At 39.1% G+C, this 17,445-nt stretch overlaps 1 protein-coding gene across 4 annotated transcripts in view; it reads right to left on the minus strand.

Annotated features, from left to right (window-relative positions):
• L3MBTL3 (L3MBTL histone methyl-lysine binding protein 3) overlaps positions 1 to 17,445 on the minus strand; it is a 135,557-nt gene that overhangs the window by 64,901 nt on the left and 53,211 nt on the right. For all 4 annotated transcript variants that reach the window (XM_037844221.1, XM_037844218.1, XM_037844220.1 and 1 more), the window contains one exon: positions 1,028 to 1,104. In XM_037844221.1, coding sequence (XP_037700149.1) covers positions 1,028 to 1,104 — 77 coding nt within the window. The remainder of the gene's footprint in view (positions 1 to 1,027; positions 1,105 to 17,445) is intronic.

Raw genomic sequence — 17,445 nt, forward strand, 5'->3', positions numbered from 1 at the left:
AGGAGTGAGGAGCTTAAATCTCTTGTCCTTTTCCTGTGATAAATAGTCTTCATTACTCAACATTAAGCATCCCCTGAGCAACCACCTACAATGCAGTGATGCTTTATGCTAGCTGGTGACCTTGCCCTTTCATATCGGTAGTAGTCATGGCACCCTAAGTAGTGATAAGCTCAAAAAGACAATGTATGGATTATGATGGAGCCACAGAATCTGTCTGTTCTCCAGCACTTGAGAATCATCAAAATGGCAGAAAACAAAGAGACGATCAGCAGTTATACTGTTCCCTGTCAAAGAGAGAGTGAACAAGCTGAAAAGGCTCTAGGGCTGGGGACAGGTAGCTGAAGTGCCTACGAACTTCAGAGAACACAGAGGTACTAGAACACAAAGGTACAACATCTATTTTGGAACCAAGAATCACAACAGAAGAAGGGAAAGAGAATGTATGAGTTTTAGTGGAGATGAAAAATTTAAAGCTTCAAGTTCTCAAGTTCTCACTTGTGAACACCATTGATTTTTGCCAGAACTAGTCTTAGCACATGTAGTCAATGTTCCATCCACAAATACTGTCTCCTGTAATACCCATTGTTCTAAACAGGTCAAAGATTTGGACAATGCACTTCTTTGGTCATGCAATACATGTAAACGTACACCAGTTAAGACTATAAAATGAATTTGAAGTTGAGAAATGAAAGACTCTTGTAACTTCTTATTCCAAAGAAGGCAAAATTGGAGGCTCTGTTATGGACTCAGCCAGTACCTCATAAAATTTAAGGCACAGAAGGGTTCAGGAAACTACAGAGTATGAGCCAGCCACCAGTTTTCTAAACAGTTTTAATGGAACACAGCTATGCTCGTTCATTTACGCGGTTCTCTATGGCTGCTTTAGCACTATAATTACTGAGCGGAGTAGGTGCAACAAAGACGTTAGGGCCTGCGCAGCCTAAAATCTTTTCTATCTGGTCCTTTACAGAAGAAGTTTGCTGACTCCCAAGTATTTGATAATATTAGACACATAAGAAACACAAACCTGGTGGAGTAATAAGGGTTCTTCTATGTTCTTTACACCAACCAACTGGATGAATATGTGGACTAGATGCTTCACACCTGTAGATTAAATAAATTAAAAATTTCTAATTATCAGGAAAACTCTAATGCTAATAAAGGTAAAAGAGATTAATTAGAGATGGTGAACATCTTATACAAAGTTGCTTATTACAATCAGTCTCATTTGGAAAAAAAAAATTGCCAAAACATCACTGAACTAAAGGATCTTCCATTCATCTAATGTTAATGCAAAGCCAATTTTTATTAAGTAAATGTCATAAGGGGTTGGCACCAGGCAACCCCCAAAATATTTTGTACTTTATAAATATATTTCTTTCCCCCCAAAATATTTTATGTTCTGTAAATTTAAATACGCAAAATTCAAACACCATTAAAATGCAGGATCTACCTGCATAGAAAGACATAGAAAAATAAACTATTTACACAGGCAAGCTAAAATGATTTCAGCAAAGCACAGATGTGCAAAAGCGGAAAACAAACATATTATGTTTATCACCCATCAGAAGGCAAAGGCCAGGTATTAAGTGGAAGTTCTTTTCTTCCTCACCTCCTTCTTATCTCTGTCATCTTTATTTCAGTCAACCATGTATTTTTCCAGCATGAGTATCTGATAAGCATCTGGTGCTCTACTCCTCACCAAACTTGCTCTAAGTATTCCCCATCTCAATATACCACATGTTCCATTCATTCATTCATTCATTCATCCATTCATTCAAATACTGAGTGCCTATGATGTGCCAGGCCCTGGGATATGCAGAGGATAGAGGAGCAAATAAAGCATATGCACAGTTTCTGCCTTTGTGAACTTACATTCAGTGGGAAGATACAGGCAATAAATAAACAAACAAACAAAACGGCATAATGCTATGCAGATAAATGAAGCAGAACAAAGGAGTTAAGGGAGAGGGGGCACCACTTCATACAGCTGAGTAAAGATGGTCTTTCAGATAAGGGTAAGTTTGAGCAGAGACCTGATGTGAATAAAGTGATGAAATGAGCCACGCAGATACATGAGGGGAAACCAGCCCAGGCAGAGCGGACAGCAAGTGTGAACGTAATGAGGTGGGAGCATAGTAGGACCACGTCAGGAATAAGAAGGTATAGACTGAGTGAAGCAAACAACAACAGGAAATGCTGTGGGAAAGGAAGGGCCTTGAGGGCAGAGTAAAATTCTAGATTTCCCTCAGAGTGAACTAGAACATTACTGTGGAGAGTTCTAGGCAGAGAAGTGACATAATCTGACAGATGTTTTAAAGGATTCGTCTGACTGTTATGCAGACAATAAACCATACTGGGAGCAAGAGAAGGAGTCGGTAGAAGGCTAATGCAATAGTTAAAGAGGTTTAGATATAGATTTTGAAAGCAGAGCCAACAGGATTTACTCTAGATTTGAAATAGAGCATAAGTGAAAGTAAAGAAGTTAAGGATAATCCAAAATTTGAAGAATGGGGTTGCCATTTTCTGAGAAGGCATAGACTATGGGGTTTCAAGTGGTGAATTAAGAGTTTTGTTAACTTCATTATGTTTAATAGTTAAACGTGTCAAATAGATAATGAGATATAAAAATCTGGAGTTCAGGGGTGAAATCAGGGCTGACAAAACATATTTGGGAGTCAACAGCATTTGAAATGTGTTTAAAGCCATGGGAAGAGTGAGAGAGAGGAGAAAGAGAACAGAAGAAGTAGGAGGCAAAGAAGTCCAAGAAGGAATGACAAGTGAGTTAAGAGAAAAAAAAAAGAAAGAAAGAAATGGAGTCAAATGCAGCAGAGAGGTCAAATGCAAGAAGGAATAAGAACTGATCCTTGGATTCATCAATGTGAAGACCACCGATATCTGTGACAAGAACTATTTTGGTGAAGTTGGGGATTAAGGAGGGGGTTAAGTGTGAATGGCACTCCCTTTACCCAGTGTTATTGATGGATGAGTAGAAAAATGGGGACAGGGACTAAATGAAGACTGGGGTAGGATGGGGAGGATGATTTGGGTGTTCTTTTTTACTTTTGTTTTTTATTCTTATTTTTATTCTTTATGGTGTAAAGAAAATGTTCAAAAATGGATTGGGGTGATGAAGGCACAACTATATGATGGTACTGTGAACAGCTGATTTGTACACCATGGATGATTGTATGGTATGTGCATAACTCAATAAAACAATTAAATTTTCTTTATGTCTAGAATTAGTTCAAAATAAAAGGTTGAAAAAGGTGGGAAACATTATCTCATTTATTCAAGAAAGATATGCTGAGAAGCTGCCACATGCAGGGCAGTGTTCTCAGCACTTGGGATACAACAGGAATCAAACAAACAAAACTCCCTTCTCACTTCTGTTTGCTTGTAGGAGTGATTCAACAGACAGAGAAGACTGGCTGATGCAGAAGAGAGCACTGCATCGATGGGAGGGCTTGGGATCCAGTGCATGAGAGAGCAGGGCTCCCTAGGGCAGGAGCAGGGGCAGCTTCAGTTTCAGAGAAGATGCTGCCCATGGCCCAGATCAGGACGGTGGGGTCAGCATGCCCAAGTCTCTTCTAACGCCTCCCCCTACCCCACTGAAACAGGAAGCAGGATAGTCAGCTGAGTGGGAGGCTGGGAATAGTATGAGATGTTTGAGAAAAAGGGGCAGTGTGAAATCTGGTGGCCTGCAAGAACAGACCAGGAGACGGTAGTAGGATCATGGAGCAGGACTGAGCACCCACTGGAGGTGAGAAGTCACGGAGGTGAAGCTGGCTGAGCCAGCGTGCTGTGCATCTTTCCTCAGCAATAGTCAACTACTTGAGTACAGGCAGAGTAGGCACTGGAATCAACACGAGGTTGAGATTTTGCCAAGTAAGCACAACAGAAGGAAGTGGATGCTGTAGTTATAAGACAGTAGTTATAATGGTATTTTGAAATATATAGACACCTAGAGATAGACCATATAATTAAAATCTTAAAACAACAACAACAAAAAAAGTTGACTTTAGAGCATTTCCCAATCTATGTACCCCAGGGTAACAGCATGCTGAAGTTAAAAAAAAAAAAACAAGTTCTATAATCAAAAAATTTCAGGAAAACACAGCTTACTATACCTTATCATACACATCAATAATACATCAAAGACTGTTAAGTTATACTGAAATCCCACCATATTCAAATTATTTAATCTAGCCTTTCCTAAAGATATTTGATTATGAAACGTTGTTTTGGTAGGAAAACTATTACCACCATGTGGGATACCAGTGCTCTGTAGAACACATTTTGGGAGATGGTGGCCTTCTAGAAGAGGCTGACAAATCGAGTCTTACTCTACTAAGCACGTCTGTTGAGTCTCTCCTGGGAGATCAGGAAATCTCATCACAGCTGTCTAGATGGGAAATTAAAAGGCAGGAAGCCCAGAAGGTAACTGTGGTTGGAGTTTCTGGTGAATAAAGAAGTCTTATGAGTAGTGAAAAACAAAGAACTTTCCAAGAAATGTGTAAGTGAATGAGAGTCACCACTTTCTAAACCAACCTTTCAAAGTCAGCAGCTCTACAGAGTAACACACAGTGAGCTGATGTAACTTCATTTTAATGCTGATTTTCTCAGAACTTATTTCAGCAAAAAAAAATACCTTTAACTTTAGAGTTAAAGGTTTTGCTCTTTATTCCTTTAATTGCTTGTTATCTCCTACCCACTCTTCCCTACACTATTTTTTTCCCTTAATCTATATTAGGGTTGTGTGTGTAAGGCATTATTTTAGAAACACTGAAAGGAATCCAAACATGAGTAGGTCAATGCTAACTTCAAACAGCAATCAGCACATTGTTTACAACATATATTTTCATAAAATGTATTTTAGTACACAATTACTTAAGATGCATTCTGTTATAAATTGTATAATGGAGCTGGGTGGCTCTATTTCCAGGTATACGAAGCTTTTCTTAGATCATCATTTTGGTTACAGACTATTACTAATGATGCATTGCCTTTATTTTAGGGAAAAGGGTTAATCCATATAGAATGTCATTAAAAGAGAAAAAAATAGCAAATAGGTAACATTTGTTTGAATTTTTTTTTATCCTCCATCTAATAAAACCATGGAGTAGCTTTTAAATTATTTGCCAGACTCCCATAAATTGCCATTAAAGAAAATATTGTGACATAGAATGGACACTCATTCTGAACCTTCTGATTCTTGTATAAGGTTTTAATCATTTCTAAATATTGATAAAAGCCACTACTGAAAATAAACAATGAAGCCATCTCAATAGAGAAGATAAATATACGGGGGAAACTCTCTAACAAGCAAACAACATTTCATGGAAAAGCCGGAAGGCTGTGAAATCCTTTCTGCTACTAGTATAAAACAAGTCATCTCTTAGTCCCACCTAGTGTTCAAAAGCAGAAATGTAACCCAAAAGAAATAAGAACAACTAATGGCGACAATTTTGGTGAAAAGCTAATCACAGTACTTCTCTGTTTCCTTCTTTTGGGCTTGTCTGTGCATCTGGAAAGAAGCCGATCTCACAAGTTAGAGAAAATTATTCATGAAGGCAACTAAGATCAAATCAGAGCACCAGACTGTCAGAAACCAAAGAAATAACACACAGAAAAAAGCATGCTTACGATAAAAGCACAGAGTGAGCAACATCAGGATCCTCATTTTTTATGAAATTAGGAAGAGGTTAAGTGATTTCACCAAGCCCAAGGCTCAACAAAGCCAATGCCCAGCAGCTGGCCTCTGTAGAAGGAGGCAGTCTCAGATGAGGATGTTTCAGGAAGTTTACTTAAGGAAAACATCAGTCTGTTCATTCCAAGTAGTGAAGATTCGGGTTCTTTAAGGAAATAGGGGTCCGGCCCTGCTCCCCACACCTTGCTCACTCCTCAGGGCTCCACACTGAAGCCCAAGCCTTCTTCACCCCTGGTTCATTTCCAAGCCATTCCCCACAATAGCTGTTAATTTTAATAATTTGCCTTATACCTAAAACCTGATTTTCACTAACTCACTGTCTACTGGGAGAAGATAAAGGTGATGCCACCTCATTACCTAAGTGTCAATTTTTCCTTTTCTCCAGGCTGAGAAAGAAGTAAGCTTATTCCTTCTCCCAAGGCTATCCCATCCTGTGGGATCACGAGTTAGCAGTTATCCACTGTCTTAGATCAGATATGAACCCCCCTCCACCCCAACCCTCAGTGGCCCTTTTAGGCAATAAACAAGCTTCAAACAGCTCCAAACCCCTCCAGGAGCAGGAAACCCTCTTTAGAAGTTGTCTCCCCTTCAGGCAAGAATCCCCTTTGCCCCTTTAGGCCAAACTTCTCTGAATGCAGTCTCTTCACTGATTTCTTCAGCCTTTTGTGAATTTTTTCTGCTAATAAAACTGTCCTATTTTCATCCTCAGGACAGGACACCCTCGGAGATAGGTATTATTACTAATCCCTTTTGCAAATTCAGGACACTTAAGTCTTTTGCTCAATACACTGGCTGCCATTCCCCCGCCCCCCCACCCCCCATTCTTACCCCATGGATCTAAGCACAAGCAAGGGCTCTCTGTGACCAGGAATGTTCCACCCCAACCTCTCTGTAAGTTCTCCTTCCTCCTGTCCTTCCCAGTCCAGGTCAAATCCCACATCCTCTATGAATAAACACCAGTCCTTCCCTCTTGTGGGCTGCCATAGATGAAGGTGGCAAATGGCTGGCTCTAACAATCAAGCTCCCATCATCTTCCAGCCTGCAGCCAAGACACAGATGACCGCATTTCTCTCCCCCCTCCAGCCCACAAGCCCTTCGGGGTGAGGCACAGGGCTGAGGGGCCTAGAAAATCTCTTAACCCTCCCACCCGGCTCAGCACCAAATTTCCAAATATAACCTGATGATGACAAACTGTTAACAATGACACTGTTCTAATAAATTGAAAATACGTTACAAACTTTTGAACATTATGTTTGAGAGATACATAAAATAATTAGTGAGACTTGATTTATAAATGTAAATGAAATCTACCTCTAAAAACTAAAGTTTGCAGTCCATATAAAGACAACTGGGAAAAGGTCCCAGTCCTATGTTTTTTCCTATTCATAACATAATGCTTCTCTGTTTCATGGATCTCTGTTACTGATTCTTGCCCTGACTCACCGGGACACCAGACTGAACAGGAGTCAAATACAGCTGAAGTGGCAACCGCACTTCGCTAAGTCCTGTTGTGATGTCCTCTGGGTTTCCATGAAAATAAGAAAATAACATTTCTTAAAAGAAAGATTCTGGCCCAGTGCCTGGGGTGGGGGTGACTGGCTGTCATTATGTGGCTGTGGGCAGCCAAACCTCAGAAGCAGGAAGACGGTGGTAGTGGTGGTGGTGGTTGTGGGGGGGGACGTGCCCTGCTCTGGGAGGGGAGCAGGGCCCTAAGGGTGCATGCCTTCATCCCTGGGTCTGCAAAGGCATGTCTAGTTCTAACATTCTGTGATGTTTAGGATTATTTCTGAGTCCAATGACCATCGAAGGGATGGGATTAAACACAGTTATCAATGACTGGCAATGACAACACAAGAGGGGAAAGCAATTTTTTTCCAATATATGCTATTTTTCTTTCATTAAAAAACTACTTCAATTCTACATAAATTCTCACAATATTCTTCTTTGGAAGGAAGAAATGTTTTATTGCAATGAAATGTAGTAACCACAAATGTACAAATAAATATATTTGTTTTATAATTCCCACTGATGTTAAAGGAGATTTAAGATTGCTATCTAAATTCAGAGGGAAAAAATCCCATTTGGAAATGATTTTAAATTGGGAAAAGCAATCCAATTTGTAACTCAATTACATACCTAGGTTAAGTAATTGATGTAGCTAAAAATAATTCCAGAATTCAAAGATCAAAGAATAAAATATTTAATAACACTGGAGAAATTCCAGGGTACTTAAAGCAATTTCCAATGTGCCTTAATTGCATGTTGAGGAAGGGAACACATTGTATTTTAATTCACAATTGAGAAATTATGATTTCATGTTAATAAAAGAACAAGTAAATCCTCTAAGCACATTACACTCCATCATACAAATAATTACAATTTGTGCTTATTAAGGGGCAAAAGCAGGGATGAAAGTTGTTTTGTTTTGGTTTTTGTATGTTTGTTTTTCTTCTCTTTTGGGTCCTCCTGAAAAAGGATTATGGGAAGATGATGAAGTAGGAAGCTCCAGGAATCAGTCCCTCCACCAGAACAACTATTACATAGGCGGGAACTGTCTGAAACAACTTTTTCAAAACTCAGGTTCTAGTAGGACACCGTATAGCATCCAGGGAAGCACGGGAGGAAGAGGCCAGAATATTATAGCAAATACCACTACACTTCTCCCCGTACGCAGTGGTTACTGTCGCTCAGTCCCCACCCGAGGCAAGTAACAGTGGGGCCCGGAACCCGGCACAGCTTGCTGGTGCCAGAAAGGGTCATAAAATTCCACTGCAACGCAAACCAGAGTGGGCACGGGCTGTTCGCTGATCAGGCTTTTAATTATCTACTTTGGATCAATGGGGACCCGGCTCTGACAGCAGTCGATGTTCCAACCTGCCCCATGGAAGAGCTGCAGTGGTCAGCTGAAAGGCCACATTTGCTGAGCAGATCAAGAAGGCGCAGCTTTGGGGAGCCATGGGGGAAACTCCTGGTACCCTTCTTGGTACCCCTCCCATCCTTCCCCAAGACAGTGTGGAGCCAGCCAGCCAGCAATCCCTTTGGAGGTCCCTGGGTTTTTTCCCGGTAGGAAAGACTGACTTGGGAAACTCCTCTCGAGCATGCCACCCCTTCAAGAAGGTGCTCACCGGGGAAAAGCAGCTTACAACAATGAAAGAAGTGCAAGAAACAGCTGAGGGGGGTGGCCTGGGGTGAAGGTTTACGGGCTTTAAGTCCAGCTGTGGAACACCCAGGAAGGGGAGAAGGTCTACTCCTGGGAAGTACATGGGGCATTCAAACTCCTGTAAACAGGGGATCTTCTAAGGCTATTAGAAAGCACAAGACCCAGATAAGACACAGATCCAGAAAAGACAGACCCTGAACTTGGCATTCATCTTGGGTTGATCATCCTGACTGGACAATCAAGGAAGAGATTCAAGGCAATCTCTGACCTATCACCATGCTACAAACTTAAGACAGAGACAGCCTACAGAATAAACCCCATAGTTAACATTTTAAAATATTAAAATGTACAGTGTGCAAAAAAGATTACAAGACTAACAAAGAAATAGGAATGATGGCCCATCCAAAAGGAGAGGACAAAATCCAGAAAACATCAACGAAGAAGACCAGACTGTAAACATATCAGATAAACACATTAAAAAATGATCTATAATATCCTCAAGGAGATGCAGGAAAACACAAAGAACTGACAGATATCAGGAAAACAATGAATAAACAATATGAGAATCTAACTAAAGAGGCAGAAATTTTAAAAAGGAACCAAACAGAACTACTGGAGCTGAAGACCACAATAACTGAAATGAAAAATGCCCAGGAGGGTTTTAAGAGCAGACTGGAGCTGGGAGAAGAAAGAATCAGTGAACTTGAACACAAGACTCTTGAAATGAGTCAGGCTGAGGAGGAGAAAGAAAAAAGAATTATTAAAACAATATAGGGGTCCCAGAGACAAAGAAAGTGAGAAAGGGGCACAAGGAATATTCTAAGAAATAATGACATAAAACTTCCCAAACTTAGCAAAAGAAATGAATAAGCATATCCGAGAAAACAAGAGAACACCAAACTGGATAAAATTAAAGAAAAATATGCAAACATTGATCAAACTGTTTAATGCAAAGGACAAGGAGAAAAATCTGAAAGCTGCAGGAAAAAAGCAACTTGTTATGTACAAGGAAGTCCCAATTAAATTAAGTGCTGATTTATCAGAAACCATGGTGGCAAGAGGGCAGGCAGTGTGCCGAAATACTAAAGTGCTGAGAGAAAACAATTGCCAACCAAGAATTTTATATCTAGGGAAATTTTCTTTCAAAAAAATGAAGGCGAGATTAAGATATTCCCAGATAAACAAAAGCTGAGGGAGTTCATCACCACTAGACCTCCCTACAAGCTAAAGAGAGTTCTTTAGACTGAAAGGAAAGGACACTAGAGGGGATCAAAATAGCAAAAAGAAATAAAGACCTCTGGCAATGGTATCCATTTGGGCAATTATAAATAACAATACTATTATATTAATTTTTTGTATGTCACTCCACTTCTTACTCCCTACAGATGCTAAAGTGCAAATGTATAAAAAGTAATGATAAACCTACGGTTTTGGACATGCAATATACAAAATATAATTTGTAACAAGTACAAAAATGTCTGGGGGACAGAAGGATATATGGAGTCAACCTGGTTTCAAACCAGTTATGATTGTCCTATATTTAGGATGTTAACTTTTAGCCCCATGGTAACCGCAAGGTAAATATATGACAAATATATCCAGATAAAAATGAGAAGGCACTCAATATGGTACAATCCAAAAAATCAAACAAATATGAAAGTAGGCATTAATGGAAGAATTGAGAGACCAACAGGTGTTAAGACGTACACAGACTAAATAGCAAAATGGAAGAAGAAAGTCTTGTACTATTAATAGTGACCTTAAATGTAAATGGAATAAATTTTCATGTCAAAAGGCAGAGATTGGCAGAATGGATTAAAAAAAAAAACAAAAACAAACAAAAAAAACATGAACCAAGTATATGCTGTCTACAAGAGAGTCACCTCAAATTCAAAGACATAAGTAGGCTGAAAGAGAAAGGATGAAAAATAAATACCACTGAAATAGTAAACAAAAGAGAGCTGGGGTAGCTATACCAGTATCAGATAAAATAGACTTTAAGTAAAAAAAAACAGTTGTAAGGAACAAAGATGATCACTACATACTACTAAAGGGATCAATTCAACAACAAGATGTAATAATTATTAATATATAGGCAACAGCAGAGCCCCAAAATATATAAGGCAAATACTGATGGATTTGAAGGGAGAAATTGATGGTTTAACATTACTAGTAGGAGACTTTAATATATCACTTTCCATAATGTATAAAACATCTAGGGAGAAGATCAACAAGGAAATAGAAGACTTGGATGATACTCAAAACCAACTAAACCTAACAGACATGTAGAACACTTCAGCCAGAAATAAGAGAACACACATTCTACTCAAGTGCACATGGATCATTCTCCAGAATCATTCTCCAGGATCATATCTTAGGTCATAAAAAAGTCTCAATAAATTTAAAAACATTAAAATAATACAATGAAATAAAGCTAGATATCAATAAACAGAGGAAAAGATAGAAAATTCCAAAAATGTGGAAATTAAACAACATGCTCTTAAACAACCAATGGGTTAGAGCAAATCACTAGGGAAATTAGGAAATATCACCAGGCAAAAGAAAATGGAAATACAACATAACAAAACTAATGAGATGCAGCAAAGGCAGTGCTGAGAGGGAAATTTGTAACTCTAAATGCTTATATTAAAAAAAAAAAAAGATTTCAAATCAGAAGCCTAACTTCAAAACTGGAAGAACTAAAAAAAGAAGAGCAAACTAAAAGCAAGCAGAAGAAGGAAATAAAGATAAAGAGGGGATTATAAAGGAAATAGAAACCAAAAGCTGATTCTTTGAAAAGATCAATAAAATTAGCAAACCTTTACCTAAAATGACAAAGAAAAAGAGGGAGAGGACACAAATGACTAAAATCACAAATGAAAACGGGAACATTACCACCAACCTCACTGAAATAAAAAGCACCATGAACAACTGTACACCAACAGAATAGATAACCTAAATGAAATGGACAAATTCCTAGAAACTCACAAACTAACTACACTGACTCAAGAAGAAATAGAAGAGCTCAATAAACCAATTACCAGTAAGGAGACTGAATCAGTACTCAAAAACTTGACAGCAAAGAAAAGCTTGGGAACAGGTAGCTTCACAGGGGGATTTTATCAAGCATTCCAAGAAGAATTGACACAAATCCTGCTCAAAATTTCAAAAAACTGAGGACAACACTCCCTAATTCATTCTATGAGGCCAAAATCACCCTCATACCAAAGTCAGATAGAGATACCACGAGAAAAGAAAATTATAGACAAGTATCTCTTATGAATATAGATGCAAATATCCTCTACAAAATATTAGGAAACTGAATCCAATGGCACATTACAAAAATTATACACCATGATAAACTGTGATTAAATGAGGTATACAGGGTGGTTCAACATAAGAAAATCAATTAATGTAATACACCACATTAGCAGAATGAAAGGGAAAAACACACGATTTTTTGATGCAGAAAAGGCATTTGATAATATCCAGCAACTTTTCTTGATAAAAACACTTAGAAGCTTAGGAATAGAAGAAAACTTCCCAACATGACAAAGCACGTTTATGAAAAACCCACAGCTAACATCATATTTAATGGTGAAAGATAAAGCTTTCTCACTAGGATCAGGAAAAGATGAGGCTAAATAGCCAGGAACAACTAATAAAGAGTGTGGAACAACTGCTGGGGGACAGCCATGACTGTCCACACATTGTACACCAGCCTGGAATTGGTGGAGTGGCTAAGATCACAGCATAAAAGCTGTAAGTAAAAACTGCAGAACTGTGCCAGGAGCCCCGTCCCCCCACGGCAGGCTGAGCTGCAAAACCCCGCTCTATGAGAAACCAGCAGTCCCTGCAGGGAGCAAGCAAATATAGCTCAACCTAGCTCCAACTGGGGTTTTAATTAATAACAAATGTGGACTGCTGAATACAAGCTTCAAACCCAGACAAATCCCTAACAAGCAGCAAAGTTCCCTGAGGTTGCTCCTGGTGGAGAAGACGTGGGACTGATGGAGGAAAGACAGCAGAGCTCTTGGAGACGGCTGTGCTTGGAGAGTTGCAGGTAGCCTGTGTCCCATGAGGGGGAGTGCAGAAGACCGGGTGCTGTCTCTGGCCAACAGGCAAAACTGGGTGGGGCCAGGACTGGCTCTGAAAAGGGGCTTTCTTTCCCCTTTTTTTCTCTCTCAATCTGAGTGGCTCAGTGGAGAAAGCCCCAGCCATTTTCAGTTTTCAGTGCTCTGTCCCAGGCATGGGTGGTTAACAGGGTCAGAGAGGCAAAGGAGAAATTCAAGTGCAGAAGATAACTCCCTAGGGGGTGTCTCTTCCCCAAGAGGAGGGAGGTGGGGCCCAGCCCAAGTGCCTGCCCTACCTTTAGAACTCAGACCCAAAGGCCTGGGAGAAAACAAACAATCAAACCAGAAATGATTTAAACTGAGAATTAAAGGGACTGCACCTCTTTATACCAGTGGGGAGTGACAGGCTGACAGGTGCCACCTGCTGGGCAGGTTAGGAAAAGGACAGTGGCTAGAGGCCTCACAAGAAAGTCTGTCAATCTTCTAAGATACACCCTCAGGGAAACCTGATTCTGAATATACCCCCTTTTGAGACCTGAGCCTGTTCTGGTCTGGGAAAATCTGATTGGGATAATCAAGGAGACCAGATGCCTAGACAACAGAAAACTATAAATCACACCAGGAAAAACGAAGGTATGGCCCAGTCAAAGGAATAAACTTACACTTAAACTGAGATACAGGAATTGAAACAACTAATTAAAGATCTTCAAACAAGTATGCTAAATCAATTCAATGAGTTCAGGGAAGATATGGCAAAAGAGATGAAGGAGATAAAGAAAACATCAGGCAAACACAAGGAAGAACTCAAAAGTTTGAAAAAAACACCTGGCAGAAACTATGGAAATGAAAGGCACAACACAAGAGATGAAAAACACAATGGAGACATACAACAGCAGATTTCAAGAGGCAGAAGAAAACATTCAGCAATTGGAAAACAAGACACCTTTGAAATCTGACATGCAAAAGAACAGATACGGAAAAGAATGGAAACATATGAGCAACATCGCAGGGAACTGAATGACAACATGAAGCACATGAATGTACATGTCATAGGTGTCCCAGAAAGAGATGAGAAGGCAAAAGGGGCAGAAGCAATAATGGAAGAAATAATGACTGAAAATTTCTCATCTCTTATGAAACACATAAAATCACAGACCCAAGAAGCACAGTGTACCCCAAACAAAACAGATCTACACCAAGATACTAACAATCAGATTATCAAACGTCAAAGACAAAGAGAATCCTGAAAGCAGCAAGAGAAAAGCGATCCATCACATACAAGGGAAGCGTGATAAGACTATGTGTGGATTTCTCAGTAGAAACCATGGAGGCAAGAAGGCAGTGGTGTGATATACTTAAGATACTGAAAGAGAAAAACCACAAACCAAGAATTTTATATCTGGCAAAACTGTCCTTCAAAATATGAGGGAGAGTTTAAAATATTCTCTGACAAACCGACAATGAGAGAGTTTGTGAACAAGATACCTGCTCTACAGGAAATACTAAAGGGAGCACTACAGACAGATAGGAAAAGACAGGAATGAGAGGTTCAGAGCACAATTTTGGGTGATGGCAGCACAACAATGTAAGTACACTGAACAAAAATGACTGTGAGTATGGTTGAAAGAGGAAGGTTAGGGGCATGTGGGTCATTAGAAGGAAAGAGGGAAGATAAATACTGGGACTGTATAACTTAATGAAACCTAGAGTGGTCAACGATTGTGATAAAATGTACAAATGTTTTTACATGCGGGAGAAAAAAGGAATGTCAACTTTGCAAGGTGTTAAAAATGGGGTGGTATTGGGGAAAACATACAATCAAAGCAATCTAGAGTCTATAGTTAACAGAAACATTGTATTATGCTTCCTTTAATGTAATAAAAGCAATATACCAAAGCTAAATGCCTGTAAGAGAGAGATATAAGAGAGGGGTATTGGATTCTTGCCATTGGTGATGTTGTCTGACACTTTTATTGTGCTTTATCTTTTCTGTTGTTGCTTTTTAGCTGTCACTTTCTTTCTTTCTTTTTCTTTTGCCTCTCTACCTTTTTTGACTCTTCCTCTTACTTTGTGGAAGAAATGGAAATATCCTTATATAGATAGCAGTGGTGGTGGTGAATGCATAATCACATGATTATACAGGGAACCACTGGTTGTTTACTTAGGATGGAATGTACGGCGCATGAACAAAACCATCTTCAGAAAAAAAATGGTTTGATGGATGATCCTTGAGGACATTGTATTGAATGCGGTAGGTCAGACACAGGAGGACAAGTACTGTATGATCACATGGATAGGACCTAATTATAATATGCAAATTCACAGACATGAAATATAGGTTACCAGGATACAGAATGAGACCAAAGAATGGGGAGTGGTTACTTATCATGAGCAGAATGTTTAACTAGGTTGAACTAAGTGTTTGGAAATGGACAGAGATTATGGTAGCACGTTATTGTGAAAATAACTAACGGTGCTGAATGGTGTGTGAATGTGGTGGAAGGGTGGAAGTTGAGAGTCACATATGTCACTAGAAGGAAAGTTGGAGGTTGAAACAAGGGAATGTATAATGCAGTGAATCTTGTGGTAGACAATGTCCATGATTAACTGTACAAATATTAGAAATTTCTTTCATGAACTAGAATAAATGTATGACACTATAACTCGTAGTTAATAATAGAGGGGTATATAGGGAAAAAATGTACCTATCACAAACTATGTACTACAGTTAGTAGTATTTTAACATTCTTTCATCAACAGTAACAAATGTTCTATACCAATACTATGAGTCAATAACAGAGGGGGGGTTAGGGGTATGGGAGGATTTGAGTTTTGTTTTTATTTCTTTTCTGGAGTAATGAAAATGTTCTAATATTGAAAAAAATTAATTGTGGTGATGAATGCACAACTATATAATGGTACCATGAACAAATGACTGTACACTTCGGATGCCTATATGGTATGTGAATAATCTCAACAAAATTTAATAAAAAAAAAAAAGCAAGGCTGCTCACTCTCACCATTGCTAGTCAACATTTGAAATGGAAGTTCTAGCCAAAACAGGCAACAAAAAAGAAAGAAAAGGCATCCAAAATCATGAAAAATCTAAAACAAAGTCCCTAGAACTAATGAGTGAATTCAGTAAAGTAATGGGGTACAAGATCAACACCCCAAAATCAGCAGTGTTTCTATACACTAGTAAAGAACAACTGAAAGAAAAAATCAAGGAAAAAAATCCATTTGCATCAGCAACTAAAAGAATCAAATATTTAGCAAAAAATTTAACCAAGGATGTAAAAGACTTGTACACAGAAACTACAAAAGATTGCTAAAATAAATCAGTGAAGACCTAAATAAATAGAAGAACATTCTGTGTTCATGAATTGGGAGACAAATATTGTTAAGATGTCAATTCTTCCCAAAGCATTTTGTAGTCAATGCAATCCCAATCAAAACTCCAAAAAACTTCTTTGCAGAAATGGAAAAGCTAATCATCACATTTATATTAAAGTGTAAGAGGCTTGGAATACCCAGAGACATCTTGAAAAGGAAGAACAAATTTGAAGGACTCACACTTCCCCATCTTAAAACTTACTGCAAAGCCATAGTAATCAAAACAGCATGGTGCTGGCAAAAGACATATAGACCAATGGAATCAAATGCACAGTTCAGAAATCAACCCTCACATTTATAGCCAACTGATTTTTGACAAGGGGGCAAAGAGCACTCATCGGCTGATGGGCAACTGGGTTGCTTCCATCTTTCGGCAACTGTGAATAATGCTGCTATAAACACTGCATTATTCACAGTTCTTTCAGTTCTTTTGGGTATATACCTAGTGAGATTCCTGGGTCATATGGAAGTTCTATACTTAGCTTTCTGAGGAACCACCTTATGTCTTCCAGAGTGGCTGTACCATTTTACATCGCCACCAGCAATGAATGAGTGTTCCTATTTCTCCACATCCTCTCCAACACTTGTTATTTTCCATTTGTTTTTTTTTTTAACTAGCAGCCATTCTTCCTGGACATTTTATTCTTTTAGTTGCCATTGTGAATGGGATATTTTTCTTGATTTCTTCTTCTGATTGTTCACTGTTTGTGTATAGAAACTCCACTGATTTGGGGGTGTTGGTCTTTGTTTTGGTTTGCTAAAGCTGACAAAATGCAATATAACAGAAATGGATTGGCTTTTAACAATGGGGAGTTACTGGCTTACAAGTTACAATTCTAAGGCTGTGAAAATAGCCAAATTAAGGCATCAACAGGACAATACCTTCTCTGAAGACCAGTTACTGGTGAACTTGGGCTCCCTATCAGATAGCAGGGCACATGGTGATGTCTGCTGGTCCTTCTCTCCTGGGTTTCACTGCTTCCTGCTGCTGGTTTCAGCGGCTTCCTCTCAGCTTCTGTGGGTGCGTCCTTGTTCTCAGCTTCTCCGGAGCTTTCTTCTGTGAGCTTCTCTCAATTTCACCTCTCTTAGCTTCTGTATGTGTTTTATCC

Source organism: Choloepus didactylus, chromosome 7 (assembly GCF_015220235.1).
Source record: "Choloepus didactylus isolate mChoDid1 chromosome 7, mChoDid1.pri, whole genome shotgun sequence".
Classification (NCBI taxonomy): domain Eukaryota; kingdom Metazoa; phylum Chordata; class Mammalia; order Pilosa; family Megalonychidae; genus Choloepus; species Choloepus didactylus.